General features: G+C 39.0%; 1 protein-coding gene across 1 annotated transcript in view; it reads right to left on the minus strand.

Moving 5' to 3' along the window:
* FHOD3 (formin homology 2 domain containing 3) overlaps positions 1 to 27,452 on the minus strand; it is a 266,864-nt gene that overhangs the window by 161,165 nt on the left and 78,247 nt on the right. Inside the window, exon 4 of the mRNA XM_042475381.1 lies at positions 8,269 to 8,336. Within this exon, the coding sequence (XP_042331315.1) occupies positions 8,269 to 8,336 (68 nt within the window). The remainder of the gene's footprint in view (positions 1 to 8,268; positions 8,337 to 27,452) is intronic.

Below are 27,452 nucleotides of genomic sequence, written 5' to 3' on the forward strand. Positions count from 1 at the left end.
TCGTTAAAGCTACCTTCATTTCCAGAATGGGGAAAAAGCAGGATATAAATTAAATAAATATATAAATATCTTAATGGAAATTTACTAGATCCACTAGAGAGCACCAAGGTCTGTTTCAGGGATCAGATTTGGCACAAGAGCTATTAACTAACCACCTCTGCTTCAGAGAAATAACTCTGAGAATATATAGTGAAATTTTAGATTTTCTTCTTCATGCTAGTCAGATAACTTTCCAACAGAAATATAAAGCTGAAGAGGGTCTCAAAGAGCATTTAGTCCAACCCCTTACCTATGCAGGAAATCTACAGTCTCAACATTCTGGGTAGGTAATCATCCAATTTCACTTAAAAACAGATTCTATCACATCACATGTAGTGCTGTCAAGTTACTATATATACTCATGTATAAGTCTAGAAATTTTAGTCAAAAAATTGACCCAAAAATCCTAGGTCGACTTATCCACGGGTCAAATATAAATATTATACTTTAAATTATACTTTAACTCTTATTAAAAAGGGAACAATCCCATGGTGCAAGGCAAGAGTACAATCTGTCCTAGAAGCACTGACTTCCTTCTATTCTCTCTTCCATCCAGCCTTTAGTGTGAGTTAAAACAGTTATATCTGCCATCATTTTGCAGGTTCTTTGGCATTGTTTTCCTTTGCTACCATTATTTAGATCTTTTGTTACCTGCTCCTAAGTTTTACCCCTGACTTATCCAAGGGTCATGTCAAAATCCATAATTTTGCCTCCAAAACCTGACCTCAACTTATACACGAGGTCAACTTATAGTTGAGTATATATGGTAAATGCCATCAATCCTGTACACATGCCTCACGTGTTTTTGAGTTTGGAGATCAGGGTTCAATTCCTTGCTTTGTCATGAAACCACTGGGTGACCTTGGGCAAGTCACATGCTCTCAACCTCAGGGAAAGACGATGACAAACCTCTGAACAAATCTTGCCAAGAAAAACCCATTACAAGGTTACCGTATGTTTCACTGTAAGTCGGAAACAAGGCTTGAACACACACAACAACGATAAGAACTCTGCATTTCTTTCTGTTGAAATGCATTTTGTTAGATTTTGCCCATAAAGATGACAAATAAATTTCAAAATATTAGCTAATGACAGCAAAATAAATATTTCCTCATCTACGTAACAGAATCCAAATAATTTATTAATTTGGTAGAAAGGCCTTCAGCATCAGAAGGAAGCTGTTCTCTGACTCTTATAACTAACTAAAGAATTTTCTACAGGCTACAACTGAAACCCTTAAATCAAATGTCACCTAGCTCAGTCCTGAAGGAGTCATCCATCATTCTTTCTCTTAACAGAGGTGTTATGTGTGCTGTATCTCCCTCTTTGGATCAATGAAACAACTGGGAAATACTTCTTCTCTCCTAAGAATGATTAATAGCACTTCAGGAGTGAAGTGTGTGACATTTGATTACTCTTACTGATAAGATCCTTCAAGTTAATTGTGAGAGTGAATTCTAAGAATGAAGAAGAGCTGCTTTAAGAATTCTGAAAATAGGACTGATAGACTCTGTCCCTATAAAACTTAGTAGGCTAATTTAAATTCTATACAACTTATTGACTAAATGTGTACATTGTGTAATAGGTGTAGGATGGATTAGGGTACTCAAATATTTTACTATTGGGACTCTTCTTTACAGCCACATGTGGCTGTTGCACCCCCCCCACTTAATGTAGTAGATGAGTAAAATATTTTATTCAATGTGCATATTTTCATCCACACATTCATGTATAATTTATATTTTAACATTTTATAAGAAATTAACATTGTTCAAATTAGAACAGCTTTAAGTAAATCCAATATTTAACTCAACACATATATAAATTTTACACATAAAAAGTTTTGGAAGAGGAAGGAGAGGAGGGATCAGAGCCTCCAAGTCTCACACACACCTCCAAGTCTCACACACACCTAGAGGTCCCTCCCCACTGTTTGGGAAGCACTGGCATACACTTAAATCTCCCAATCACAACTGCATGGGTGGTGAAATCCTAATATTGCCTAGTTTGTAGGCTAGGATTGTACAGATGATATTCCAATTTACTGCTACAATCCACGCAAACAGAATCAATTCCAATGTTAACTAAAAAAATACCAACAAATATGGAAAAGAAAACAGTGGCCAACAGACTGGAAATGATCAATATATCACATCCACAAAAAAGGAGACACAAAAGAGTACAGCAACTATGGGACCATAGTTCCCAAGCAAAATTATGCTCAAATTTCTGCACCATATTCTGCAATCATATATGGAGAGAAAAATCTGAGGTGCAGGTGGGATTCAGGAAAGGAAGAGGTTTTAGGGACCACGTCGCAAATGTATAATGGATAATGAAATGTAATAAGGAATTCCAGAAGAAAATTAGAACATGCCTTATGCATTATAGAAAAGCCTTTGACTGCATAGAGTATGAATAGGTATGGAATGCTCTCAAAGAAATGGGAGTGCCACTACGTTTGTTAGTTCCAATGAGAAATTTGTACTTAAGACAAGAGGCCACCATCAGAACAGAATATAGAGAAACAGAATGGTACCTAACTGGCAAAGGGGTCAGGCAAGGCTGTATTCTATTGCCTTATTTGTTCCACATGTAGGCATAAACATCATATGAAGAGCAGGTTTATATTTGCCAGTTAGGATATTGTTCCAAAATTGCAATGCTCTGCATACCTACCATGGACCATCTCAGCAGTACTTACCTATGAAGAGAGATGCAAAGATTTAATCTGTAAAATTATGTAATTCTCAGGGTGGGGATTCCTTGCGGTCATCAATCACTTCACCACCAGAACCTTGGGATTGGAGCCTATGGCCTGTTACAGACTGCCAAAATAAAGCTGCTTCGGGTCTCTTTGGATGTATGCTGTTTAAATGATGCATACATCCTAAGAATCCGGAAGCTGCACCAAAAGCTGCACTCCAGTGCTTAGGAATGGAGTGTGGCTTTGGGGCGACCTCCGGACTCTTAGGACCCATGCATCATTTAAATAGCATACCTCCAAAGAGACCTGAAGCAGCTTTATTTTGGCAATCTGTAACAGGCCTATGTATTTTAGATTTTTGTTCAACTATTCTACACAGTTAACTATTATTCAAAATTATTTTTATTTTATTCATTATTTTAGCACAATCCAAATATCATGCTGGGCTACATTTTTCTTTTAATCATTTGGCAATATCTCCAGGATACAACAAATGTTTACAACTTTTAACATTATAAGAAAGCCCAACTATGTAATTTGTTTGGAAGGAAACGTTCACGGCAGACTCAAGCAATCTGAACTGTTTCCTTATATGGATTGTCATAAATTTAATTTGATGATCACTGAAAAGCATCACTGTCAGTCTGTGCCTCTAAGACATATTGCAATTAAAGGCTGCTGTAAAGAGGAAGTCAAATTTGCAAACTACTGAAAGAAAAACATTTCAGTCTCTGCAGTCTTAAAGTACATAATTGCAGCTGCTAAAGTCAGCCCAAGAACTAATCTTGATGGGATTATGAAAATAATGAGGAGAAACTTAACAGAAAAAACGAACTGGACAGTTAAGGTGACAGAGTGGGATAATGCTAGGTCAGAAGGTGAGGCATTGTCAGTTTTTGCTGAATATGTATCTCATCCTTTGCATTAGTAAGTATTAGCAGTAGCAGCAGTAATTTTTGTTGCTCCTGCTCTTCCTCCTTCTATGTACCCTGTTGTTGCTTGCTCCTTTTGAACCTCAAATGTAATTAGATGCTGAAGGATGAGATGGCAGAATCCTGAGGTATCAAAAGCAATTGTACCTCTTCTGGTAACAATGGGTGGTAACAATAGGTATTAATTATGAGTGCTTCCTCCTTCGCCTTGTTCTGTTGTAGCATGTGTAATTAAACTCTGTTAACTTATAGTCTTGAACTCTGTTCTAATGCACATACTCATTCTTCTAGTCATTGGCTTGATAACCTCTGACTTCATGGCTAGGGATTTCCTGTTGTCTGACCATCATTTCAACTCTTTTCCCCTCACCCATAATCAACCTCCTCATCAAACTGCCCAACGCTACTTTTGTGACCTTTATTCTATTGATCCTGTGACTTTTGGCCAGGCTCTGAATTCTTCTTTATCTTCCTTAAACCTTGGAGACAATTGTAGTACAAAAATCGGACGATTTCCCAAAGAAAGGTGGGTGAGAGTCTACTGTGGTCATAAAGGCAAGTAGATCAGCCACATATAGATTAAACAGATGAGGTGCCAACACACAACCCTGTCTGACTCCTATACCAGAGTAGATAGGGTCTGTTAATAGGCCCAATTCAAAAAATTTCACTCTACAATGATTATTTGTATGGAGGTGGCTTAAAAGAAACAACAATCGAGGATCTATATTAAGCCTAGCCAATTTATTCCAAAGTAAAGGGCCGGTGAATTGAATCAAAAGCAGCCTTTAGATCAACAAAAGCCGCATATAGTTTACCTTTAGCGTGTGCAAGGTATTTGTTTACAAGGAATGAAAGCAGTTATGTGATCCACAGTGGACATATGTCTTCTAAAACCTGCTTGTTCCGGACCCACCAAAGCTTGTGCATTCATCCAACTCTGCAATTTCAAATCCAAATAACTGGCATACAGTTTGCCTGCCACTGAGAAAAGACTTATTAGGCGGTAGTTACCAGGATCCTGTCTGTCCCCCTTTTTAAAGATTGGAATTATGATGGAATCCTTCCAATCAGTTGGGATCTCGCCAGAGTTATTTACAAGAGTAAACAAATTAGCCAATGCCTTTTCCATTGCTCAGGGTAGAATTTCAAAATTTCTGCCGGGAGGCCATCATAACCAGGAGATTTACCAGATTTTAATTTAAGGGTCAACTGATGCACTTCATCACCCGAAACTGAACTCCATGTTCTTTGTCAATTATTGTAAATGACATTTCTATTCAATCTGTCAATGAGGCCTTGACTTCCTATTTAACTCTTTGTTATCGTTCACTCCACAGATCCAGGTTACAGCCAAGTCATGCAGATTCTTTCTTTATAATCTCATCAGAATTCAACTGTTTCTCTCTGTTTCGATGGCAAAGACTTTGGTACGTTCACTGGTGATATCATGCTTGGATTACTGCAACTCATTGCTAGTGGGTCTTCCTATTTCCCACCTCAGCCTGTGAATCCCTGTGCAACACTCAGCAGCCAGGATCATCCTCTGCCTGTTGCTTTGATCATGTTACCTCCTTGTTGTTATCCCTCCATTGACTCCCCATTCCTTTCAGTATCAGATATAAAATTCTTCTCCTGACCTTTAAAGCCCTTTATGGCTTGGCTCCCTCTTATTTGTCAGTGCTTGTCTCTCCTTACTGCCTTCCATGCACATTGAGATCTTATGACACCGGTCTTCTGACCCAGCCTAGGGTCTCTTCCTCTGCTGCTGAAATCTGCCCCTTCTCCTGTGCTGCTCCTCATGAATCTTCTCCCCACACAATTAAGAACTATTGCTTCCTTGGCTAATTTTAAGGCTGAACTAAAGACACTCTTGTTAAGGGAAGCATTCTAAATTACTGGTTGTTAATCTGCTGCTTACTTTGTCTTTATTGTATACTAGTTAGTATTATTTTAGAGATATTTTAATCATGTAATGTTGTTATTTTACATTGTATGCCACTAGGCAGGTTTTTATTCTTTTCCCCCCCTTATTTTATTTGACCCTTGCTATGTAAAGTGGTGTGCAAACTTTATAGCGCTCTATAAATAATAATAAAAAATAATGGTTCAATTTGCTGATTCAAATGATGCAACACTATTACTATGTAATATCGAGTAATAATCATAAGAGGAAAAACATTATTTCTGGGGGTTAAAAATGCTTTCTTGAAACATTCTGAGGGGAGTTTCACCCCACCCCCCACTTGAGACAATTTTCTTATCTACCCCTTCAGATATTTAAAAAAGGAAATAAAAATAATGAGTAATGTGACAAGGCACAAAGAGTAAGCATCAGCATCAGTAAGATACCTGGGTGGGTGGGTGTGGGGCTTTGTTAACAAATCATTTGATTTTCAAAAACTGATCTCGAATCAGAACTACCCATCAGGTTATATTTTTGCACTGTGGTTTGTCAATGAAGCCATGCTATTAATAATAATAATAAAGAACATCATTGTAGCTCTAGGCCACAGTGGGAATCATTCATTCAATCATTCAAATGTCTATCAGCCTTAGCCTGCAAAACCCATGTTGAGGAATGCTGGATGTTACCATCCAGCTGCATTTGGGAGGTTGGATGATTGCAAGCTCTGCTCATAGCTATTTACACTTCACTTAATGTGAAGTGATTCAGCAAGTCAACAAAGGAAAGAAAATGACATAAGCTGTGGCATGTAAGAATGAAGAGGCTATCAATGCTTTCACTGGACTTGCAGAGACTACAATTTTATGCATCACATACATAGCCTAGCTTCATCAAATCCTAATCATGCCTGATACAAGATGTTTTGCATAGCATCAACATTTCTTGTGCAGAACATACCATCCGTATTTGATATTCTACAGCACTGCAGCAAAAGAGGATACTTTCACGTTGCAAACATGAAGAACTCCGTTTCACACAATGATCACACTTTCACCTATTAACCACGCCTGGCAGAACACTAATGTGCAATATTTTCAAACCTAAGTCCCAAGGGCAATCTGGGTACACACTCGTTTTTTAAATGGCATCTTTCATATGGTGGCAATATTCCAGGTGCAAGACATCTTAGGTAAGAAATCCAAGGTCCTGCCTTTGCTGGATGACAGCAGTCCCACATGAATTAATATATTTTTATTCTGAAAGCTAGAACTCTGATATATATTCATCTGAAATTTGGCAAATATCCTCTACTCAGAAGGGGTTAAAGGGCTGACAGGAAATAACAATTATCATTTTTAAATTGTGAATTTTAAATGATGAATTATAAATGTGGATTGTATAGCTTGTCCTTTTAAACTGTATGCATGTCCTTTAAATTGATGTGTACTTTAATTGATTTGTTTTAACTGATGTGGTATGTCTGTTAATTGTTGGTGTTCTCCACCTTGATCGATGGGGAGAGGCAGGTAAGAAATAATAATAATATTAACACAATAATGGGCTTCATGTCATATAAAGGGGACCTCCTTGTCTTGGTGCCTTTCTTGTCACCAAGGAGTGTGGGTGCTATTTCCTAGATGTTAAGATTGTCATTAACACTATAGAACTTCATGCGGCTTAAAAAAAGAGGGGACAACACATCTCCATCAGGATGGGCAAAGTGTTAACTTGGAGAAACTGAAAAGGAAGGAGAAGGGACTCCGGCATTATGCTGTCATGAACCAGAGGCTCCCTTCCTCTCTCCCCTCTCCTTCTTCCTTCTCAGTTTGGACTCTCCAGGTGGAAGAGTGTTAGGTTTCTTCCAGGTTAATTCTTTCATCTGCCAACAAACAAACCAGATTAAACAGACCCTTTGTCCCCTATCCATTCTCTGGAATATCCTCTTGTTTATGCCAGTGAAACCAGCCAAGCTTGCTCACCTGAGCGCTACCGCTTCTGGCCTTTTTGAATGCCTGGGCAGGAGAATGGTAGCAGCAGAGATGAGCAGGCTTAGCTGATTTCAGAAGATGTCCCAAGGAAGGGAGAGGTTGGACAAGTGTCTATTTATCTGTTCTGTTTTTCATTTGTTTGCTAGTTTTGCAGAGGAAAGAGCTAATATGGAAGAAACCTGACACTTGTTCCTCAAACTGGAGAGTCCAAACTGAGAGGGAAAGGGAAGGGAGAGGGCGGAAGAGAGCCTGTCAGCACCATAGCCAGCCATTTGAGTCATTCCTACCAACAAACTGTTACAGAAATGGGACTCCAGGCTTGAAGAGATTGTCCAATGTGCAGAGAAGACTGTCCAACAAAGCAGAACAGGAATGAAATACAACTCTGGGATTCTAAAGGATATCAGGAGGTCTTTGATGCTTCCCCCTCAAAGGAGCACTGAGAAGTAAAGGATGCAGCATGGATGCTGTGGCAGTGGTGGTGGCACTCTTGACTTATCCATGGGTCCTATCAAAGTCACAGATTTGGCCCCAAACCCTGTCCTCAACTTATACATGAAGTCAACTTATATATAACTTACAAAGTACTGTAGCTTGCTTGCTGGAAAGGAGGTTTCCAAAGACATTGTTGCGAAATTAAAGATATTAAGTTCTGGACAAACAGAAAATAATTGTATAAGACTGATTACTTACTTGAAATATTTGTTTCAAGGAGAAGAGGGCCCGCCTCAACTCCCGACCATTTGAGTTGTAGAGTTTTTCTGTTAAAAGAAAACAAAAAGCAATTAAAAATAGATGGTTTGGTGACAGACTAATAACAGTGTTCAGTTCCCAAATCCATCTTCTAGAGAATTATATTAATTATTAAAGGCAGAATGAGAAAAAACAAATAAACAAACATCATTTTGTTGTCGTGATTTCCCCAAATCAATGGGAACTACAACTCCATACAGATGTTTGAAGAGATATCAGCTAAGAATGGAAATGAACCTCAGTACCCATATCTAATCTTTAAAATGTATGAGTGGAGCATTTTCAGAAGCTACAGAATAGAATGAATTTGTTCCCATTCAACAAAACAGTTCTATAGTTTGCTGTGGCAGGCATTAATTCTGCAGATATAGGTTTCTGCTAACTAATAATAAAATCCAGTGCATGTCTATTCAGAATTAAGTTGCATTATGTTCAGTGACATCTTTTCCCGAGTAAATATGTACTCAATTGGAGTTCAATTAATTATTTTAAAAAATGATTATATTTCTTGATTATATAGTGGACTGATTGAATAAAGGTACAAAATGCAATAAGAGCTAAGGTCAGGCTTCTCTTTAAGTTCTACATGGCTTCTATTGATGAAATTATGCTATCACTGTGGGGCCATTTTTCTCTTTCTTGTTGCATTAAGAAATAGGGACAATACCTTTTGCTGCAATACACCAAAGTTAACAGACTAAACAAAACACAAATTTCTGGTCAAAAATTCAGCATTAAAGAAATATCACCTTGGATCTAAGCTAAAGCAGAGATGTGGGGTGGAAAATTTTCCAAACCATGTCTGTATCTTACGCACTCACACTTATGCGCACGCATGCACGCACGCACGCACGCACGCACACACACACACACACATATTCATAGTTATCAGTGGTGTTATAATGTCATCAATCATGTTAGATGGGCTAAATATAGGATATGATATTCTAATTAGTCTTCTAAGGAGACAAATACTGACAAACCATAGTACCCAGAGGATTAGACTAACCAACGAATGCACTGCTAAGCTTTCTTTTTTGTCACAAAATCTCTTGCTTCTGTTAGTCCAAAAGTACAAGTTGTAAATACATAATGTGTTAAGTTTCCTCACTTATATCCATCCTGTAGTGAAAATAAATTTTCAATTCAAAGTCGAAGGCTTTCATGGCCGGCATCCATAGTTTTTTGTGGGTTTTTCGGGCTTTGTGGCCATGTTCTAGAAGATTTTCTTCCTGACGTTTCATTCAGAGAGATATATAGAAGATGCCAGCCACAGGAGGGTTGTTAAATATACAGTCCTCCGACAGGAGTCTATTTCTATCTTGCAAATCAATTGCTGTCTCTTCCTCCTGATTCAACAGAATCTCTCCTTCCTCTAAGTTTCTGTCGGAGATTAGGCTCTCTTCCACCTCTCTTTCCTCCCGATTATCCAATGTGCGAATGGTTCTGCTATGCGACAAATCTTTCTGAGTGCAATCAACTCGAGGTTTCCTTCTTGGGAATCTCAAATTATATTCCCCCATTGGCCTAGGATCTTTAGCCGTTGACATAGATTCGGTAGGTTCTGTTTTGTCATCTTTCTTTGAATTTCTAAATAGAGCTTGCATAATAAGTTTAGCCTCCGATGTTGACCTTATCTCATGTCTCTTTTTCTTATACCAAAACGCTAGACCCTCGGGAAGAAGCCAACGATATTGCACATTAACTCGCCTCAGCTGGGATGTTAAAAAGAAGTAGTCTTTACGCTTTCGAAGAATTTTCGATGGGACGTCTTTATAGACCAACAGGGTTTGATCATCAATAATTAATGATTCTTCATTGCATTTCTTCAACAAAAGGTCTCGAGAAATTTTTCTCAAGAAAACAATCACAATGTCTCTAGGAACCTTTTTTTGTTTGGCTATAATTGAGTTCAATCTAAAGATACGATCAATGCCAAAAGAAAAAAGCATTGCATCACACTGTAAAAATTCAGCAATTTTTGGTACCAAAGAGACCATCAAGTTTTCGTTTTCACTTTCCTTTAAGCCTCTTATTTTAATCGATTTTTCCCTTGCCTTAAATTCCCATCTTAAATTGTCCTCTATTTGGGTCTTTTGAATTCCGCTGATTTCATTAATTCTTTCCTCCTGTGAATCAAATTTTTGTTCTGCCAAATCTAGTTTGGATTGAATCTTAGCCAATTCCGAAGATGTTTTATCCATCGCCTCCCTCATAATCTTAAAATCATCTCGCATTTCCATTCGTATTTCGGACTTAAAAGATGTTACCTCTGTTGATAGGTTAGATACCTTATTGCCCAAATCCATAATCATTTTTTTCAATTCTTCCATCGCTGTCATATTATATAAATTGCTTTCTCCTACAGGTTGAGTATGTTCTAATGATGGGCGTCTATTAGCGGGTACTGCTGGAGGTTTAGCTGTTTGCGGCTTCTTTTTTACATCCATTTAAGTCAGAATAGTACAGCAGGAAATCTGCAGCAATTTAAAGAGAGCTTTAGCCAGAACCAGCCACTGTTTGATGTTACGAAGTAACTCAAAGTAACTCAAAAAAAGTAACAAAAGAGGCCACTTTCACTGCTTCTCTTAGTATAAGCACTATCAAGATCAGTACTTTCAGCTGGCTTTCAGCTGGCTAATTATTCAAGTCCTTAGCTGAGTCATCAAGCCACATCAGCTGTATCCTCTTAGAGCCCCAGTACTTGCAAATACCAACATCAAAATACAGAACGTATAATGTTATAATATTATAATCCAAAAGATAGACAAAGCAGAGCAAAAAGAGTTTCTCTGGATTGGTTAATCTTCAAACTGACATAAAATCTTGTTCTCTTTAAGGGAAACCGCCACCACACTTTTATACTTTGTAGCTGATTTTCAGAGCAACGCTTTCAGGTTTGCAACTTCATCACAAAATTCAAAAACTTATTATGAGAAAGCCACACTAGTAAATATACTTAGAGTGTCTCATATCTCCTCAGTCCATATATCAAAAAGCCAAGCCTCATGCTTTAAACCCGCAATACAGCGGGCAAACAAAGATTACAAAGGAAAATTGCTGGCGGTTCTTCGCGTTACCAGGAACGCAGCAAAAGATGCAGCCGCGAAAGCTCTTCTGACACCGGGCTTTTGGGAAGGAGGCTTGCTGTAAAATAGCCCTTCGGTCCCTTCTAAGCCACCAGGTGTCTTCGTAGAGCTCCGTCTGACTTTCCCTTGCCGGGGAAAGATTCAGTCAGCCAGAAGGCGACCCCAACACCGCATCTTGCAGAACGCACCCTCGAGAGCAACCTCAAGGCACGTCCGTTCGTTCCGCCTCGCAACCGGAAGCCCTCGCCTCGCAACCGGAAGACCTGGTTGTTTTTTGCTTTATTTGTAAAGAACGGATTACACTGATGGCACTATAAAAATTGATGGTGATGATGAAAATCACTGTATTCAATCTATTTTTTCCCCTAAAATTGAAATGGAACTAAAACAAGTCCAGAGAGTGACTGAGTGAAGTTACGACTGTTATACAGCAAATAAATATTATTGCTAATAGAAGATATATCATACGCAGCTAAATTATGTGACCTTAAAAAAACAGATGTAGTCATTTTTTATTAAATGTAATAAAAATATATGCTATTCTCTTCATATTTTTACAAATATTGCAATAAAATAATTTCCACATAAAGCTCTGAATGTGTTTGAATATAATATTGGCAGATCTTAGTAGATCAAATAACATTACTTAGAATGCTGAAAGTTTTTACATTCCTGCTTTTTCGGGAAAACCCATGCTGCTGAGTAACAGTGTTGTAACACCTCCCACATCCCAGCACCATCATTCATTTCAACAAGGCATGATCAGATGATGATGATGATGATTATAAAAACAAGACTGGTTAACACAATCTCTTTCTGGTTCTCCTGCTTAAGAGTTTCACATTGAAGCGCAAATTCAAAGGGTACAATTTTGAAAGAATGTCCCTATAAACTTTCTTTTTATTTGGCACTCGGTTAGAAGGAAGGTATACATACATCTATATAACTTTTAAAGTGATAGTAGAAGTGATTTATATTTATTTATGTACAGGTATAACAGCAATCTTTTTCCTCCCTTTGGTACCATTTTGAGAATTGGTTTCTTTTTTCCTTTTTTATTCGTTCTTTGTTATTCTTGTTTTCTTGTGTTTGATTCTGCTCCCTTTCCACAGTGTACTTACTGTGATGTCCACAGCCACTTCCAATCTAATTTGTCACTAACTCATTCTGCATTATCACTGACAAAAGCCAATTGCCTGGCACAGATGAAGGGAAAAAATCATAGAAATGAATGTCTGGAAGTTTTTCAGAAGGAATATAAAACTAATTATTGCAGCATGCCATTCTTTAATTGGATGTCAGACAATTTAAACTCATGGCCTATAAGAGAGGGGGAGACTTGGGGAGACTCCAAAATAAGCTTTGTCTGAGCTTTGTTTTTGTCTACAAAGGCCAATAATAAATCTACTGGCAAGACAATGCACTTTTCTTTTTATTCCCAGACCCAGCAAAACATATCATTTCATTATGGGGATCAGTCACAGGCACAGTGCCTCTTAGTACATTAATGCTATGTCTACTGAGGTTATAAGGCATGCTCCATTACACAAATTCAGAGTGTTTTATCTAATTTGACTGTCTGACAAACAAGTCATTAATTGAATATGTATTTGAATAGTATCTGAGGCAGCCAAGTTTAAGCTTCATGATTTCTCATAACAATCTCATTTAAAAAATGACATTTAATTTAACAAAATGTACTTCTCACTTTAAGTTGTAGTCTCACAAAGCGAAATAATGAAGATCGGTTCTAGCCTCCCCCAAAACACATCCTTTACACTTCTGAGAGGCTTCTCTGAGCAGTATTTGACTTTTGGAGAAGCCATGTGTGTTCCCTATGGTTTGGATTTTGGAGTAAAACAAAGAGTATGCTACAGAAGACTTCGAATGACTGTCCCTCTGTTCGTCTTGTGGGGAAAGAAGGTCAAGGAATATTTTATGTTCCTAACAAAGAGAGTTTTGACCTGAAGCATCAGTTCAAAACTTTGTTACTTTAGGAACATAAAATGCATTATGGATGACTAAATTTGGCACAAAAATATTTTATATTTTAAAAGTATTATTATTATTATTATTATTAAACTTTATTTCTATAGCGCTGTAATTATACACAGTGCTGTACAAAGTCGGTAAAATTAGGAGTAAATAAAAGCCTGCCCAAGGCGTACATTCTAACAATTAAAAGAGGAATAGATAAAATTACCATATAGAAAGGAAAAAACCAGATTAAAAACATCAAATATCAAACAAATCACATCACATCAAATATTGTCAGACAGCCAGATAACAATCACAAATTCCCTGAGAACGCTTCCCTAAACAATATGGTTTTCAGCTCAGCTTTAAAGCTGGTTAGGGAAGTGATGAGCCGTGTATGCAGAGGAAGAAGGTTCCAGGAATGGGGGGCAGCAAGAGAGAAGGGACGGATCCGGGACGGGGCAGAGAAGATCCTGGGTTGAGAGAGGAGATTTTGGCTACCAGAGCGGAGAGTGCGAGTAGGGATGTAGGGAGAGAGAAGATCAGTTAAATAAAGAGGGGCCAGCCCATGCAGGGCTTTAAAGGTGAGTAGCAAAAGTTTGTACCTGATGCGGAAAGGAAGAGGGAGCCAGTGAAGGGAAGACAACAGAGGGGAGACATGATCATAACGGCGAGCGAGTGAAATAATGCGTGCAGCTGAATGCTGAACAGAAATTAATGGGTGGAGGTGAGAGAGAGGAAGCCCTGCCAGGAGGAGGTTACAGTAGTCTAATCGTGAGACCACTAGGGCATGGACCAGTGTCTTTGCGGTAGAAGCTGAGAGATATGGACGGATTTTGGCGATATTATAGAGAAAAAATCTACAGACTTTGGCTGTAGTCTGGATCTGTGGGATAAATGACAAAGAGGAGTCAAAGATGAAACCGAGACTGCGGGCTTCCTGGACCGGCTGGATCGAGATGTTATTGACGGAAATAGAAAAGGAATAGTGAAGGGTGGGCTTAGGAGGGAAAACAAGAAGCTCAGTCTTGGACATATTGAGCTTCAGACGCCGATGGTGCATCCAGTGGGAGACAGCTGTTAAACTGGATGACACTTGCTGCTCTAGCTCTGGTGAAAGATTAGGGGTGGAAAGGTACAGCTGGGTATCATCGGCGTACAGATGGTAGGAGAAACCAAACGAACTGATAAGTTTGCCAAGGGAGAGTGTGTATAGAGAGAACAGAAGGGGACCCAAAACAGAGCCCTGAGGAACTCTAACAGATAAGGGGACAGAAGACGAGGTCTGACCACCCGAGACCAATGAAAAAGATCGATCTGACAAGTAAGATGTGAACCAATCGAGAACAAGGCCCGAGAAACCAAGGTCAGAGAGTACGTCTATTAGGAGACAGTGGTCCACGGTGTCGAAGGCCGCAGACAGATCGAGTAGGACAAGGATAGAATAAAGGCCATTCACCTTGGCCCGCAAAAGATCATTTGAGATCTTAGTAAGGGCCGTCTCTGTGGAGTGCCGTGGGCGAAAACCAGACTGGAAGGGATCCAGAATGGAGTTGGTTTCAAGAAACTCAAGACAACGTGAATAGACAACTCGTTCCAACACCTTAGAGAGAAAAGGAAGAAGAGAGATTGGACGATAGCTAGCCAAGGAAGAGGGGTCGAGAGAGGGTTTTTTCAGGATAGGGGAGACTAAGGCATGTTTGAAGACTGAGGGGAAGGTACCTGAAGAGAGAGAGAGATTAAAGATATAGAGGAGGGAGGGTAACAAAAAGGGGACTATAGAGATTAGAAGACGAGAAGGAATCATAGAATCATAGAATCATAGAGTTGGAAGAGACCGCAAGGGCCATCCAGTCCAACTCCTTGCCATGCAGGAAATCCAAATCAAAGCATCCCCAGGAAGTGGGTCAAGAGAACAGGTGGTAGGTTTGGATGAGTTCGGCAGCGAAGAGAGTTCTTCCAAAGAAACAGGAGGAAACACAGAGAGTTTATTAGTAGGAGGGGCGAGGAGATTAATGGTGGGAGCCAAATCATGAGGAGTTAACTCAGAACGAATGGTAGTGATCTTTGTAATGAAGTAATTGGCGAAGTCGGAGGGAGAAAATAGTGGAGAGACGGAGGGAGGAGAGGGTTTTAACAGTGTGTTGAAACAGGAGAACAAGCGCTGCGGGCGCCTCTCGTTGGCGCAGATCAATGATTTGAAGTAGTCTTGTTTTCCATCGACAGGGCGCGTGAAAAGGATAAAAGAATGAACTTAAAATGGATAAAGTCGGCCCACTCCCTGGACTTTCTCCAAAGACGTTTGGCTGCTCGGGAGCAGGACCGGAGAAATCTAACAGTGGGAGTGATCCAGGGCTGAGGTCTAGTCGTAGAGGAAGAGGAGGACACGCGCGTAGAAACTGGGGCAAGGCTGTCAAGAGTTGAGGAGAGAGTAGATAAAGTACACTTTATTCAGAATATAATTACAAATTGACTTTAACATTTAACTTTTATTTTTTGGTACAGATGGAGCTACAAGGCCCTGGACTGTACAGAACACCTGAGCTGTAAGAAACTTGTTTGATTTTGCCAGTATGAGGAGTAACAAAACAAAACAAAACCTCCCTCCCGCCAACAAAACCAGAAGAAACCATTAACATTAGTTTTAAAAAAGGAAATTGTATTGTCTCCACTGTTTCTCTTTCGTGTCATGCAGACATAAAAAACTCAATCTCATAAAGAGAATTGAGAACAGGAAACCAAGACCAGGAATTGTAATGAGATACTATATACTATTCATAGTCTTCTCTTACATAATTTTTAGAAATTATTTTGGAGCAGTAAGTATGTGAAAACTGGTTTCTTTCACTTTTTATGTTTTTTCTGCATATTTTCATTCATCCTCAACCCCATCCTGGCCTTCACATCTCTTAATCATTGTGTGCAGAGAAAATATAGGAATACTTTTTATTCATCCTTCTAAAACAAAATATTCTGACCAAAAAAAGGGTTTTTGTTGGGGGGGGGGGACCATTTTCTCCCCCTCCCATTTTTTGGGGGACTTCACAACTTTACATATGAAGATATACGACTCCATGTATATGTTTTACCTTTTTTGGGGTGGGGGTAGGGTAAAGGCAAAAACAAAAAGCTGGAACAAACTTTTTAAAAGAGAGAGTATTTTCAACCTTTTTCTAAAGCATCAAGGCTTGTTCTAGACTCCTTGTGACACTGGAGGTTATCACACAGGGATAAGAAACAGGAGAAAAGTACTATGCTCTCATCATGTTCATGCGATCGCAGGAAGATTTTCATATGACATCATGCACCTACCGTACTTGTCCCATCATCAAAACGTCGTGCTAGTACAACTTCTCATTAATGACAAAAAAGCGTTAATAGCTTGCCAATAATGCTTCATTAGTGTTATTGCAAATGTATGAAAAGCAATCACATTTCAGTAGCACAACTGAGAATCAGTCACTAAACCTTCTAGAAATAAATTGAACCTCACAGTCTCTCAGTGTGCCGTTCGGCAGAATCACTTCCAGTGTCGCACTTGTGAGTCACAGGAGAGTTCCTTAGCAGTGAGAGATTACCTATTTTTTTTCTCTCCAATCACAACCCCTTCTTTAGACATGCGGAATGTAAAAGTGCTTTTTTACTGTTTGTGAATCGTTAATGTTTTTCTGTTATTGTAACTGTGTAAAAGTAAGTGTTGCAATTTCATCATTGTATCATTCTTGTTAAATATTGTTAGACTAGAACTATTAAAGAGTAAAAAGCCCTTGTGTGATAATCTCCATTGTCACATTGTGAGCACTTAAGACTCTAAGAAGGCCTGTGGTGTGCTTTCTGTCCTTCCAAACATTCTGCAGAGAACTCTGTCAGAGTTATGCCACAATTTGAAAGTAAAACTGAATACATTCCTCTGTCCCTCCACTCTCTTTAGGTTTCAATAACTCATTACTTGAACTGAAGTAATTTGTTTTGTTCAGACAGTCTGGGCTCTCAAAGCCCTGAAACATGATAGCAAAATTGGCTGTGAAGTATATCATAAAACTAGTTCCCAGGATTTGCAAACAGACACTTATGCAAAAATTTTCCCGCCATGAATCATTCTTTTCCTCATTATTTTTTCAAACAGTGATGACAGCTTATAATCACCCTATTGGAAAATACTGCAGAGATCACTTATTCAATCGACTAGCCATTGTACAGCAAATGATGCTTTCCCAGATATGTTTAGATATCTGGCAACTTACCATTATGCTTTGGAAAGTGAATGGCACAAACACCACCTGAAAACTAGCCAGCTGTCAGTTAACACTCACCATTCCTTGGAGTCTGTTACTGAAAAACAAATTATTTCAGCATGTTTGTTTAGTAATTCTTTGCAAAGCAGAATTTCACTTAATATTTGTGATTCTGATGGGTTGGACTTGTGTCCTGAAACAGCTGTATCTCCAGGCTATGATCCAGCAACAGTCCATGAGGTTCTGATTCAAGACCCAAAGTCAGAAACTGGTGGCCACTCAAAGAAGCTGTTCTACAGCTGGGATCTGAAGAATTTTTGTAAAATTACTTATTGTGAATTAAGAAGGATACCTCCAGACCTACAAGGATGTTATGTCATTTGGTATTGTTGGTGTATCCTGTAGTTGATTGTTCCTGGAAACTAAATCTTGCCTTGTTGATTTGTTTCTTCACCTTCTTAGGTGGATATTCTAGTTTGATTGCCTGCCATGTGTACAAATAATAAAGATGTCATCAAGATGTGGCCATTCGAGGAGAAATTTCTAGATGCATGTGTTGAAAAAGTGTTCCTGGTCAGCCATAAAAATGTTTGCACACTGTAGGGCTATATGGGTGCCCGTAGCAGTGCAAATGACTTGGAGGTACATGATATTCTCAAAAATGAAGTACAGTCACGCCTCTGTTTTCATGGACTTGAGATCTGAGTCCCTCACATATATGCGAGTGGAAAATGGAGGGGGAAATAATGGGGGGTGCCCACAGGGGCCCCAGTGGCACCCCCTCCATTCAAGTCAATTGGCTTGAAAATACACACGTTTCCATTTTTGCAGTGACTGTGTGTCTGGAATGGATCCCCGCAAAAACGGAGGGATGACTGCAGTTATGAGTGAATACAAAATGGCAGAGTTTGATGGCTAGATGTGCTGTTCTCTAGGAAGTTGTGGAGTATATTTTTTGGGGGAAATCAGTTATATCCTTCATGTATCTTGGGGTATTTCTGCCACATGACCTGAATATTGAGTCTAGATATGCCAAGAGGGAAGGTTCTAATGATTGAGACAATGGGTGTTCCTGGATTGCCTTGTCTGTGTATTTTGGGTAGTAGATAGAGCATGTTTGGTTTAGGCCAGTGGTGGCAAACCTATGGCACGCGTGCCAGAAGTGGCCCTCTCTGTGGGCACACATGCTGTTGCCTTAGCATAGAGTGTGCCAGAGTTTCTTATTAGAAAGCCAGAAGGACGTGGCACTTTGCAATAAATAAGTGGGGTCTGGGTTGCAGTTTGGGCACTGGGTATGTAAAAGGTTCACCACCACTGGTTTAGGCTCTTGTGGTGTGTCCATTTGAAATTGGTTTTGTATATTGTTGGAGAATTCTCTGAGTATCTTTAATGTTATTCCTCCCTTTGGTACAAAATTTTCTGTTAAAGTTACTTACAGGAACGTATCTAGTTTATTAACAGAGGTATACCTCTATATTTAACATGATCCCATTAATCCGACCCTTAGTAATAATGAGTGCATCCTCTGAGTGTGAGTTTACAAGTAGCCAAAGCAAGCACTATCTGCACAGAAGACAAGGTGTCAACAAGATTGCAAGGATATGATGGTAGGTAGAAATACATACATTTCTACACACTCCTAGGTGTGTAGAAATATAAAGTCCCTCGAACTGACAGAAGGGTTATTCAATGAAGTCTGAAGATTCTCAGTAAGCAGAGAATTCTGCCTGATGTGAGGAGGGTGAGTAGAAAGCCAGAGGAAGGAAGTAGAGTATTTCTCCTTGCAGCATAGTGGATGGTGTGTGTGTGTGTGTATGTGTGCATGTGCTTAAGAGAGAGAGAAGTTAACCCTCCCTTCCCTGCACACTGGAGCCTCGCTATAAATTGCCCCTACACAATCATTTGTCTGGGGGCATGCCATATTTCTTCAAACTTAATTATTGCATGTGGGATGTTCTTCTCCCACTTTATATAAGACATATATATCATTATTTTAACTCGGGGTTAGTTTTTTACATGTTGTTGATGTAGCCACTGTTGCTGCTGCTGCTACTCCTGCTGTTATTGCTGTTGTTATTATTATTCAGGACTCAAAGCAGTTGACACCAAAATAAACCTTTTTAAAAAATCTACAGCATACAAAGTTAAAAATGTATTAAAACTATCAAAATACTAACATGTGTTAAATATATAAACTATTAAGAGGAGGAGGGGAGAAAAAATGTATGTAAATAGTTTTTAAAAACCTGTAGTAGTCCAACTATTGTTGTTCTTGTTGGTAGCTGTCCTCGAGTCGACTTCAACTCAATTTCCTCACCATCTAATTCAAATTTATGTAGGTCGTCTGAGGTCATTATTTTTGTTTTCTTTATGTTCAGTAGCAGACCTGATCTTTCTTAGTAACTGTTTGAAGTCATTGAGGCTTTCCGCTATTAATGCTGTGTTGTCCGCATATCTTAGATTGTTGATTTCCTTTCTGCTATCTTCACTCCTCCTTCTTCTGAGTCTACCCCTGCTTTTCATCTGATTTCTTCTGTGTACACATTGAACAAATATGATGATAATATGCAGCCTTGCCTGATTATTTTGCCTATTGGGTACCATTCCATGTCTTCATATTCTATTCTGACAGTGGCCTCTTGTCTCGAGTATAGATTTCTCAGCAGAACTATCAAAGCATATTGACACTGCCGTGTCTTTGAGAGAATTCCATAGCTTTTCATGACTGAAGCAGTCAAAGGCTTTGCTATAGTCTATAAAGGACATGTTGATATTCTTTTGGAATTCCTTGGTGTGGTCCATTAACCATCATATGTTTGCAATGTGACCCCTAGTGCCTTTTCCTTTCCTGAACCCTGCTTCTACCTCTGGGATTTCTCTCTTCATATGTGGCTGGAGTCCATGCTGCAGTATTTTGAGCATAATTTTACTTTTGTGGGAGATTATTGTTAGGCTCCTATAATTGCTACAATATCTTGTGACCACTTTTTTGTGGCTGGAGATGTATATTGAGTGTTTTTGGTCTGTGGGCCAGTGTTTTGTCTCCCATATTTGTTGGCACATTTTAGTTAACACTGGAATTGATTCTGTGTGTATGGATTACAGTAATTCAACTGGTATGTCATCTGTTCCTAATGATTTATTTTTCCCAATTTCTCTTAATGCTACTTCCACCTCGTTTAGTAAAATTTGGGGTTCATCTTTGTATGATTCTATATTCCTTATGTCTTTCATATTTTCATTTCTTTTATATAACTCTTTTGCACAACAGTACAACAGTATTCAACAGTACTGTTTCAACAGTAGCCCCACTATTATGAAAGCAAGGAGAAAGATGAAAACCAAAATGAAAATTAAATGATATAATTATCTATCTCTGTAAGTGCAATTTGGTCTGCATAATTAAGTTATGCTTTTCTTAAAAGAACTGAAGGAACTACATTTCAGAAAAGCATTGAATTCTGATGTATTAGACACCTCTCTGGTATAGAACAAGTTTTCATGATTCCATGAGCAAAGTAAATAACTGTCAAACTAGAATTCTTGATATTGCAACAATGTCTTTTTGCAACTTTTTTTCCCAAACAACCATTCAAGCAATGTGGCCGTTTGCCCAGAAAACATGTAATTTAACAGATGAATTTGGGCTGCAAGACATCTGCACTACACAGCCACATAGAAAAGACACTTGGAAATGAAAATTAAATCATTTTGCAATGTAATATATCACTTTAATGCCCATTCACATGTTAGTTGCAATAGTGCGCAAATCTCATCTGCTCAGAGATGGGTCTCCTAATACCAAGAGCCCCAGGTAATTTCTGTTTTCTTCAAAGTGACCTGGGTTTATTTCCAGTTTATAAAATGAAAGATCCTGGGGATAAAACAGCCTTGTATATAAGTGACAAAAGAGCCCTGCAAAACCATAAGATAAGGCAAGGGGCATTATGAGGAATGGAGGGTGCAGCAGGAGTGCATGCTAACCTCTGGGGTCTAATGAGGTGCATGCTTAACCTTTGGACAGTTATCCACCTCTGATATAAAATTAGTAAGTACATGCTGCAGCAGACTTTTCAATCTCTAGGCAAAAGTTAAACCAACCATGGACATTGTAATGGTAGGGTAGTTTTGTCTCATGTTGGAACAGCATAAAACATTTGGGAAGAGCTGTGGAAATCTTTTTCTCTTAAAATGAAAAGGTTCTTTAAAAAGCATCCTAAATTTGAGGTTAACTTGCAAGCCAATGCTCAAAGCAATCCACAAAGGACTTGATTTGTATTTGTTTAGTTTTTTTAAAAAAACACACACGCAAGAGAAACTATTGTTAAGTATTTGCATTTTTGTGTGTGCAGTGGCAAGGTGTCTATAACTAGAAATTATATCCGGAGAGTCGATAATTTCAATCATCAATATGTAAAAACTTCCATACAAACTGATTAAAGGGTTATTTGAATACTGTTACTAGGTGTCCAATTTCATACGGAAAGTCCCATATTTAGTGGCAAAAAAGCTGCCCCTTATCTGGGTCACAAGGGACACCCGACATACTGTATTTATTCCAAACCAAAGTGTGAAGAGAATGAGTGGCAGAAGGATTCAATAGATAGATCCACTGGCGTTTGGTCTGCAGCAGTGCTTTAATGACACATCAAATCCTGGGGAGGGGGCTATCTGTAGAACTACAGTTGGCACCCATTTTTCCTCCTCTCCTGTTCTTCCTGCTCTTTTTTGTAATGGCTGCTGATCTGTCTACACATTCAGGTGGAGGGAATTCAGGTGAATCCAACCATACAACTCAACTTCTATTGTATAGAGACTGGAGTAAGGCTGTATCAGCCCCAATTACAGTAGACACTCTGATGTTCTCCCTCATCCCCATTTCCACAGACTTCTTCCTATCTCATGCTCCATGACCACATACTAACAGTCAGTCGTGATGATGCAACTAGTACCATCAAAGTTGATTCGTGCCAATACAATTAACAAAATCATACAAATGGTATGCAGGAAGAAACTACCAAGCTCTGTGCATAATACATAGAAGAAAGCTCACAACTATGCAACAATAAATAATCTATTATAATACAAACTAGCTCAATCCCAGTACCCCCAGAAAGGGTGAAAATCCCATAGGAAAATTAAATAGCATGGGAAAATTCCCTCCTGGTTTCCAAAGGTGACCAACCACAGCCTGGGGATGTGGTAACTCTTCACTAGCAGCATTACAGGGTGGGAAGCTGGGTCGCTCAGTGGCCAGGACCAGAATGGCTGACCTCTTTGTGCTTGGGCTGTAAATAGGCCCAGGAACTCTCAGTCCAAATCTCACTAGAGCTGGACAAGACTTGGGGTGAGATCTCATGACTCACAATGGGGTGGCGGGATCTGAGTCAAAGGAACTGATGGCACCGGCCACGATGATGGCCTGGCGCAAACCAGGACCCCTTTGCAATGTGATGGGGCCACCTTTGCTTTACCTTTTTGCATATTTTCTTCCATTCTCTTTCTGCTGATTTCTCACCTGAATTATCACTGCAGCACAGCCAAGTGCACCTCCTCCCCAACCCCACATAACCTTTCTGCAAATATTTCTTATATTAGTCTGTTTTTCCTACACCTAGGCTTCCTTTCTTCCTCCTCCTTTCTTTTTCTTTCCTGTGTTTGTGTTCCATCTACATACTGCCTTCTTTTTTTCCTTTTCAAAACCTGCATGTGTGTTGTCTTTCTAGACTGCCTCAATTTTCACTCCTCCTCCCTCCCCTTCCTTGCTAGGTTCACTTCGCTGTGTCTTGTCACCCATTCTGTGCCCCTCAGCCCCACAAGGCATCTGATGTCCCAGCAGCAGGGAAATCCTTGGTTGCAATTGTGGTGGAAAGTTTCATATGAGAACAGCTTTGGCAAGTGTGGTGGTCATGCCTCCTGAGGGATCATCTTGGGGGCAGATAATATCCAGAGCTTGGGAAAGTTCCTTTGGTTTTGGACTATAGCTTCCAGAGAATGCTGACTAGGAAGTTTCTGGGTGTTGTAGATCTCCAACCAAAGGAATTTTCCAAAGCTGTGTGAATAACTATGGCAGATACATTTAAGTAAGGGTTGGTCCTCTGCCATGCCAATGGAGTCCAATAACATCTGAAAAGCTGCAAGTTTCCTTTCCAGGTTTAGATGATATCTCTAACTAACCAGACAGTGCAGTTTATAATTTTTTAAAAATAGAGTATTTTTATGACAATGCAAATGAAAATATTTTACTCATTTTCAAAAAATCTCCATTGCTATACACAGCACAGATGGAGACAGCAAGACACTAGAAGTTATCCATAAAGTTTTTGTATCCAGTGATATTATGACAGTTTAAACATTTAAACTTTTTCTTGCTAGAGGCAAAATAGCTTAAGAGGTCAATTAGTGGGTTTACATGGCCAAGCCTGGATTCAAACTCTGGTCTCCAGAGTCATAGTCCAACACTCAAACCACTACAAAGGATATTAAGTAAGTAAGTAAATAAATAAATAAATAAATAAATAAATTCAAATTTCAGAATGCTCAAATATTGCAGCTGTTTACATCCTTAGGAAAAGGAGCTGAAAGGGAAGCTGTTAGACCACTGGATGACAACCGAATTAAAAGAAAAATAAAGGAGGTTGCAGAGAAGCTAAAGAAATCATTTTCATTTCTTGTTCCTCTTGAGAATATAGTGCCAATATCCATGTCTGGAGTGTTATTTCTAGATGGGAAGATTGAGGTGCTATGGAAAATAGTGGTGGCAAGAGATATCATCAATTCCCAAACTGTATATGCTTCCGCTGTCTCTGTCTCTCTCTCTCACACACACACACATACATTCATAAACACAAACATCCTTTTTCTCGGAGTCTCAACTGCAATATCTCAGCATCAGATAGATATTCTGTAGTGTAGGTATTCTCAAGAAAACCTCTTTTAATAAATGATTTCACACCGACTTCCTTGGATGAAAAATGTTATCTATATCCATTTCAATTTAGTTTCAGGTCTGTTTTTGTTACTATAAATATCTTAGATGATGTCATATGGAAGAGAAATAGTGGAATGTGACCTGTTATTTTTCCTTTACCTCTCAGTGATGTTTAATAACAGCAAGGATAGCATCCTTTTGGACTAATCCTATGTAGTAAGAGTTAGGGGTATGATATATAGTGCAGAGAGTGTGATAGCTTTCCTTTGGAATCTGTAACAGAAATGCCACAATGCTGAGTATCCATCATGTCCTCCATGCTCTATCTACAGTATCTATACAAAGCTGCTGGGTGAGGTAAACCAGAAATATGGAGTGTGGTGTCATCAGTAGGTTAACAACACTGAGCTCTGTTTTTCCTTGTCATGTGAATCAGGTGAAGCTATAGAGAAATGCTGAATCAGTGCCTAAATACAGTAATGGGCTGAACCAGAGCCAATAACTACAGCAAGACAGCTGGCCAGCACTTTGCAAGTCTGTTGGGATGTCTGTGATTTGCTGGTTGTGTCAGCGCAGAAAAATTTTAAGACTCTGTTGAAGCCGCCAGCCAGAGGCATCTAGAATGGATATTTAAAGGAAGCCTTCCCATGTGTATTTCAGTGATCTGATTGATACTGCACCTGCAATTGCAAAAGGGTGTGTCCAAGCTTTTACTCTAACCATATACTTTTTTTTATAAAATAAAGAAAAGTTAAAGAACTGCTATTTAGGCCCAGTCTTAGTGCCCTCTGCAGAAAAAACACCTAACTTGGGGGGGGGGGGGGCTGTGATTGAATGTTGATGTTGTGTGCTTACTTTGTTTTACTCAAGTTACCGTATATACTGGTCTATAAGTCAACCTCGTGTATAAGTCGAGGTCAACTGTTAGGGCCAATGTGGGTTTTTATATGATCCACGCATACGTCGAGGGTCGGACTTAAGGGGCAGCCCAGCTGGAGAGAGGCTGCTAGCAATCACTCACCCTTGGAAGCCTGTCCCCAGCTAGGCTTTCCCCCGTGGAGGCAGCCCAGCGAGGGAGAGACTCCAGGGCAAACGCATGCCCTTGGAAGCCTTTCCCTGCCTGGGCTTTCTCCACAGAGGCAGCCCAGAGAGGGAGAGTATCCAGGGTGAGAGCTCGCCGTTGGAAGCCTTTCTCTGCCTTGGCTTTCTCTGTGGAGGCAGCCCAGCCAGGGAGAGGCTGCAGGGCAATCACTCACCCTTCCCAGGTTCTCCCCAACTGGGCTGCCCCTTGCATAGGCAGCCTGGCTGAGGACAGGCTTGGTTGAAAGACCTATTGCCCTGTGCATAAGTCTATCCAGGATTCTGGAGGCTATTTGGGGGTAAAAATTTCTCATGGTATATTTAAATTATATTTGAGTTCAGTTATGGTACTGGGTACCAAAGATTGGGTTTCTGATGTTTATCCTGCTTAACTGTTATATTGGGATAACTCTTCCAGTTGAGCTGTTTCAGTTATTACCTTGGCCCTTGTTTTAGTTCTCAGTATGGGCAAACATGCTTCACAAGTGTGTCTTCCATTACTAAGCAATTATAGTTTCCTGAATTAAGTGAAACTACAGGATGATTTACATGATTTCGTAGTGCCTAAGTTAGGCAGACATATTTATTTAGATGCAGATATATAATTTCCATCTAATACATCTGTAGGGGAAGAAAAAAACTTTTCCAAATTGTTTTGTTTAGCGGATGAAAATGATAAGGCTATGTGTAACTCAATGGATAGTAAGATCTGAACTGAGCATTGTTTCCTTGTTGCAGATACTCTATAGAAGTTTTATTAAAAGATTTATAATTATAAAATCAATGGACTGTGAGTATGGAGACAAGGGTTTGAATCCCCACCCATCTATGGAAACACACTGGGTGACCTTGAATTTGTCATACTCTCTCAGCCTCAAAGGAAGGCAAAGACAAGGCCTGTCCTCAACAAATCTTGCCATGTGAACTTTGTGATCGCGTTGTCAGTGTGTCGGCACAAGTTGGAAACAGCTTGAAGGCTCACAACAATAACAAGTTCTAGTCATTTTTATTTTATTAGAACTGACAGGAAAAAATCATCTTCAATCATACAGGACTTTTTGTTGCCTGTGATCTTAAAGTGATCTTCAATCTGATATCAAGAAAGTTCCTACGGAGTGTGAGATCACATCAATTGATGAAAAGGCCTCTATCTTAACAAAACAAAAATATTTGAAACTTTTGTACAGATTCTATGTATCATGTATCATTTTTTGCATTCACTTATATCATGCAGAAGAATTGAATAGTTTTGTATTTTATTCTATATGTTATTGTCTTTGTTTGTTCTTTTTAATTTCATACATTGACATTTGAAGAAATGAGAATACCTCCAACACTATAGTGGTCATTCCTGCTCAAATTCAAACAAGCTTAAAATGCTTACAAAAGAAATATTCTAACTGATGTTTGTAATTATTTGTTTGTAAATAATTTTGTAAGGTATCATGTTTAATTTTGAGGTGAAAAGTGCATAAGTCTTTTCAAATCAAACAGAGCAGTAAATTTATCATTAATTATAACTTTCACCCTACTTTTAAATCTTAAAATAAAAACATGTGCCTTGATTTTGTCATTAATTTCTTTAGGGGGAAATATAGTACCGTTGTGAGTTTTTGATGTACCAATCACCATATTTTCTTGGTCAGAATTGCTGCTGCAGTTTGAGATTGTCATTATTTATTTATTTATTTATTTATTTAGATGTTGCCACATTTCTACACTTTTCTGTTGCCAAAATTGCCTGTCTATTCATTTCTCAGTTCATTAAATGTCTACAGAGTTTTTGAAAGTTGTGGTACTGGTACTTATATA

The sequence above is a fragment of the Sceloporus undulatus genome, chromosome 6, assembly GCF_019175285.1.
Source record: "Sceloporus undulatus isolate JIND9_A2432 ecotype Alabama chromosome 6, SceUnd_v1.1, whole genome shotgun sequence".
In the NCBI taxonomy this organism is placed as follows: Eukaryota; Metazoa; Chordata; class Lepidosauria; order Squamata; family Phrynosomatidae; genus Sceloporus; species Sceloporus undulatus.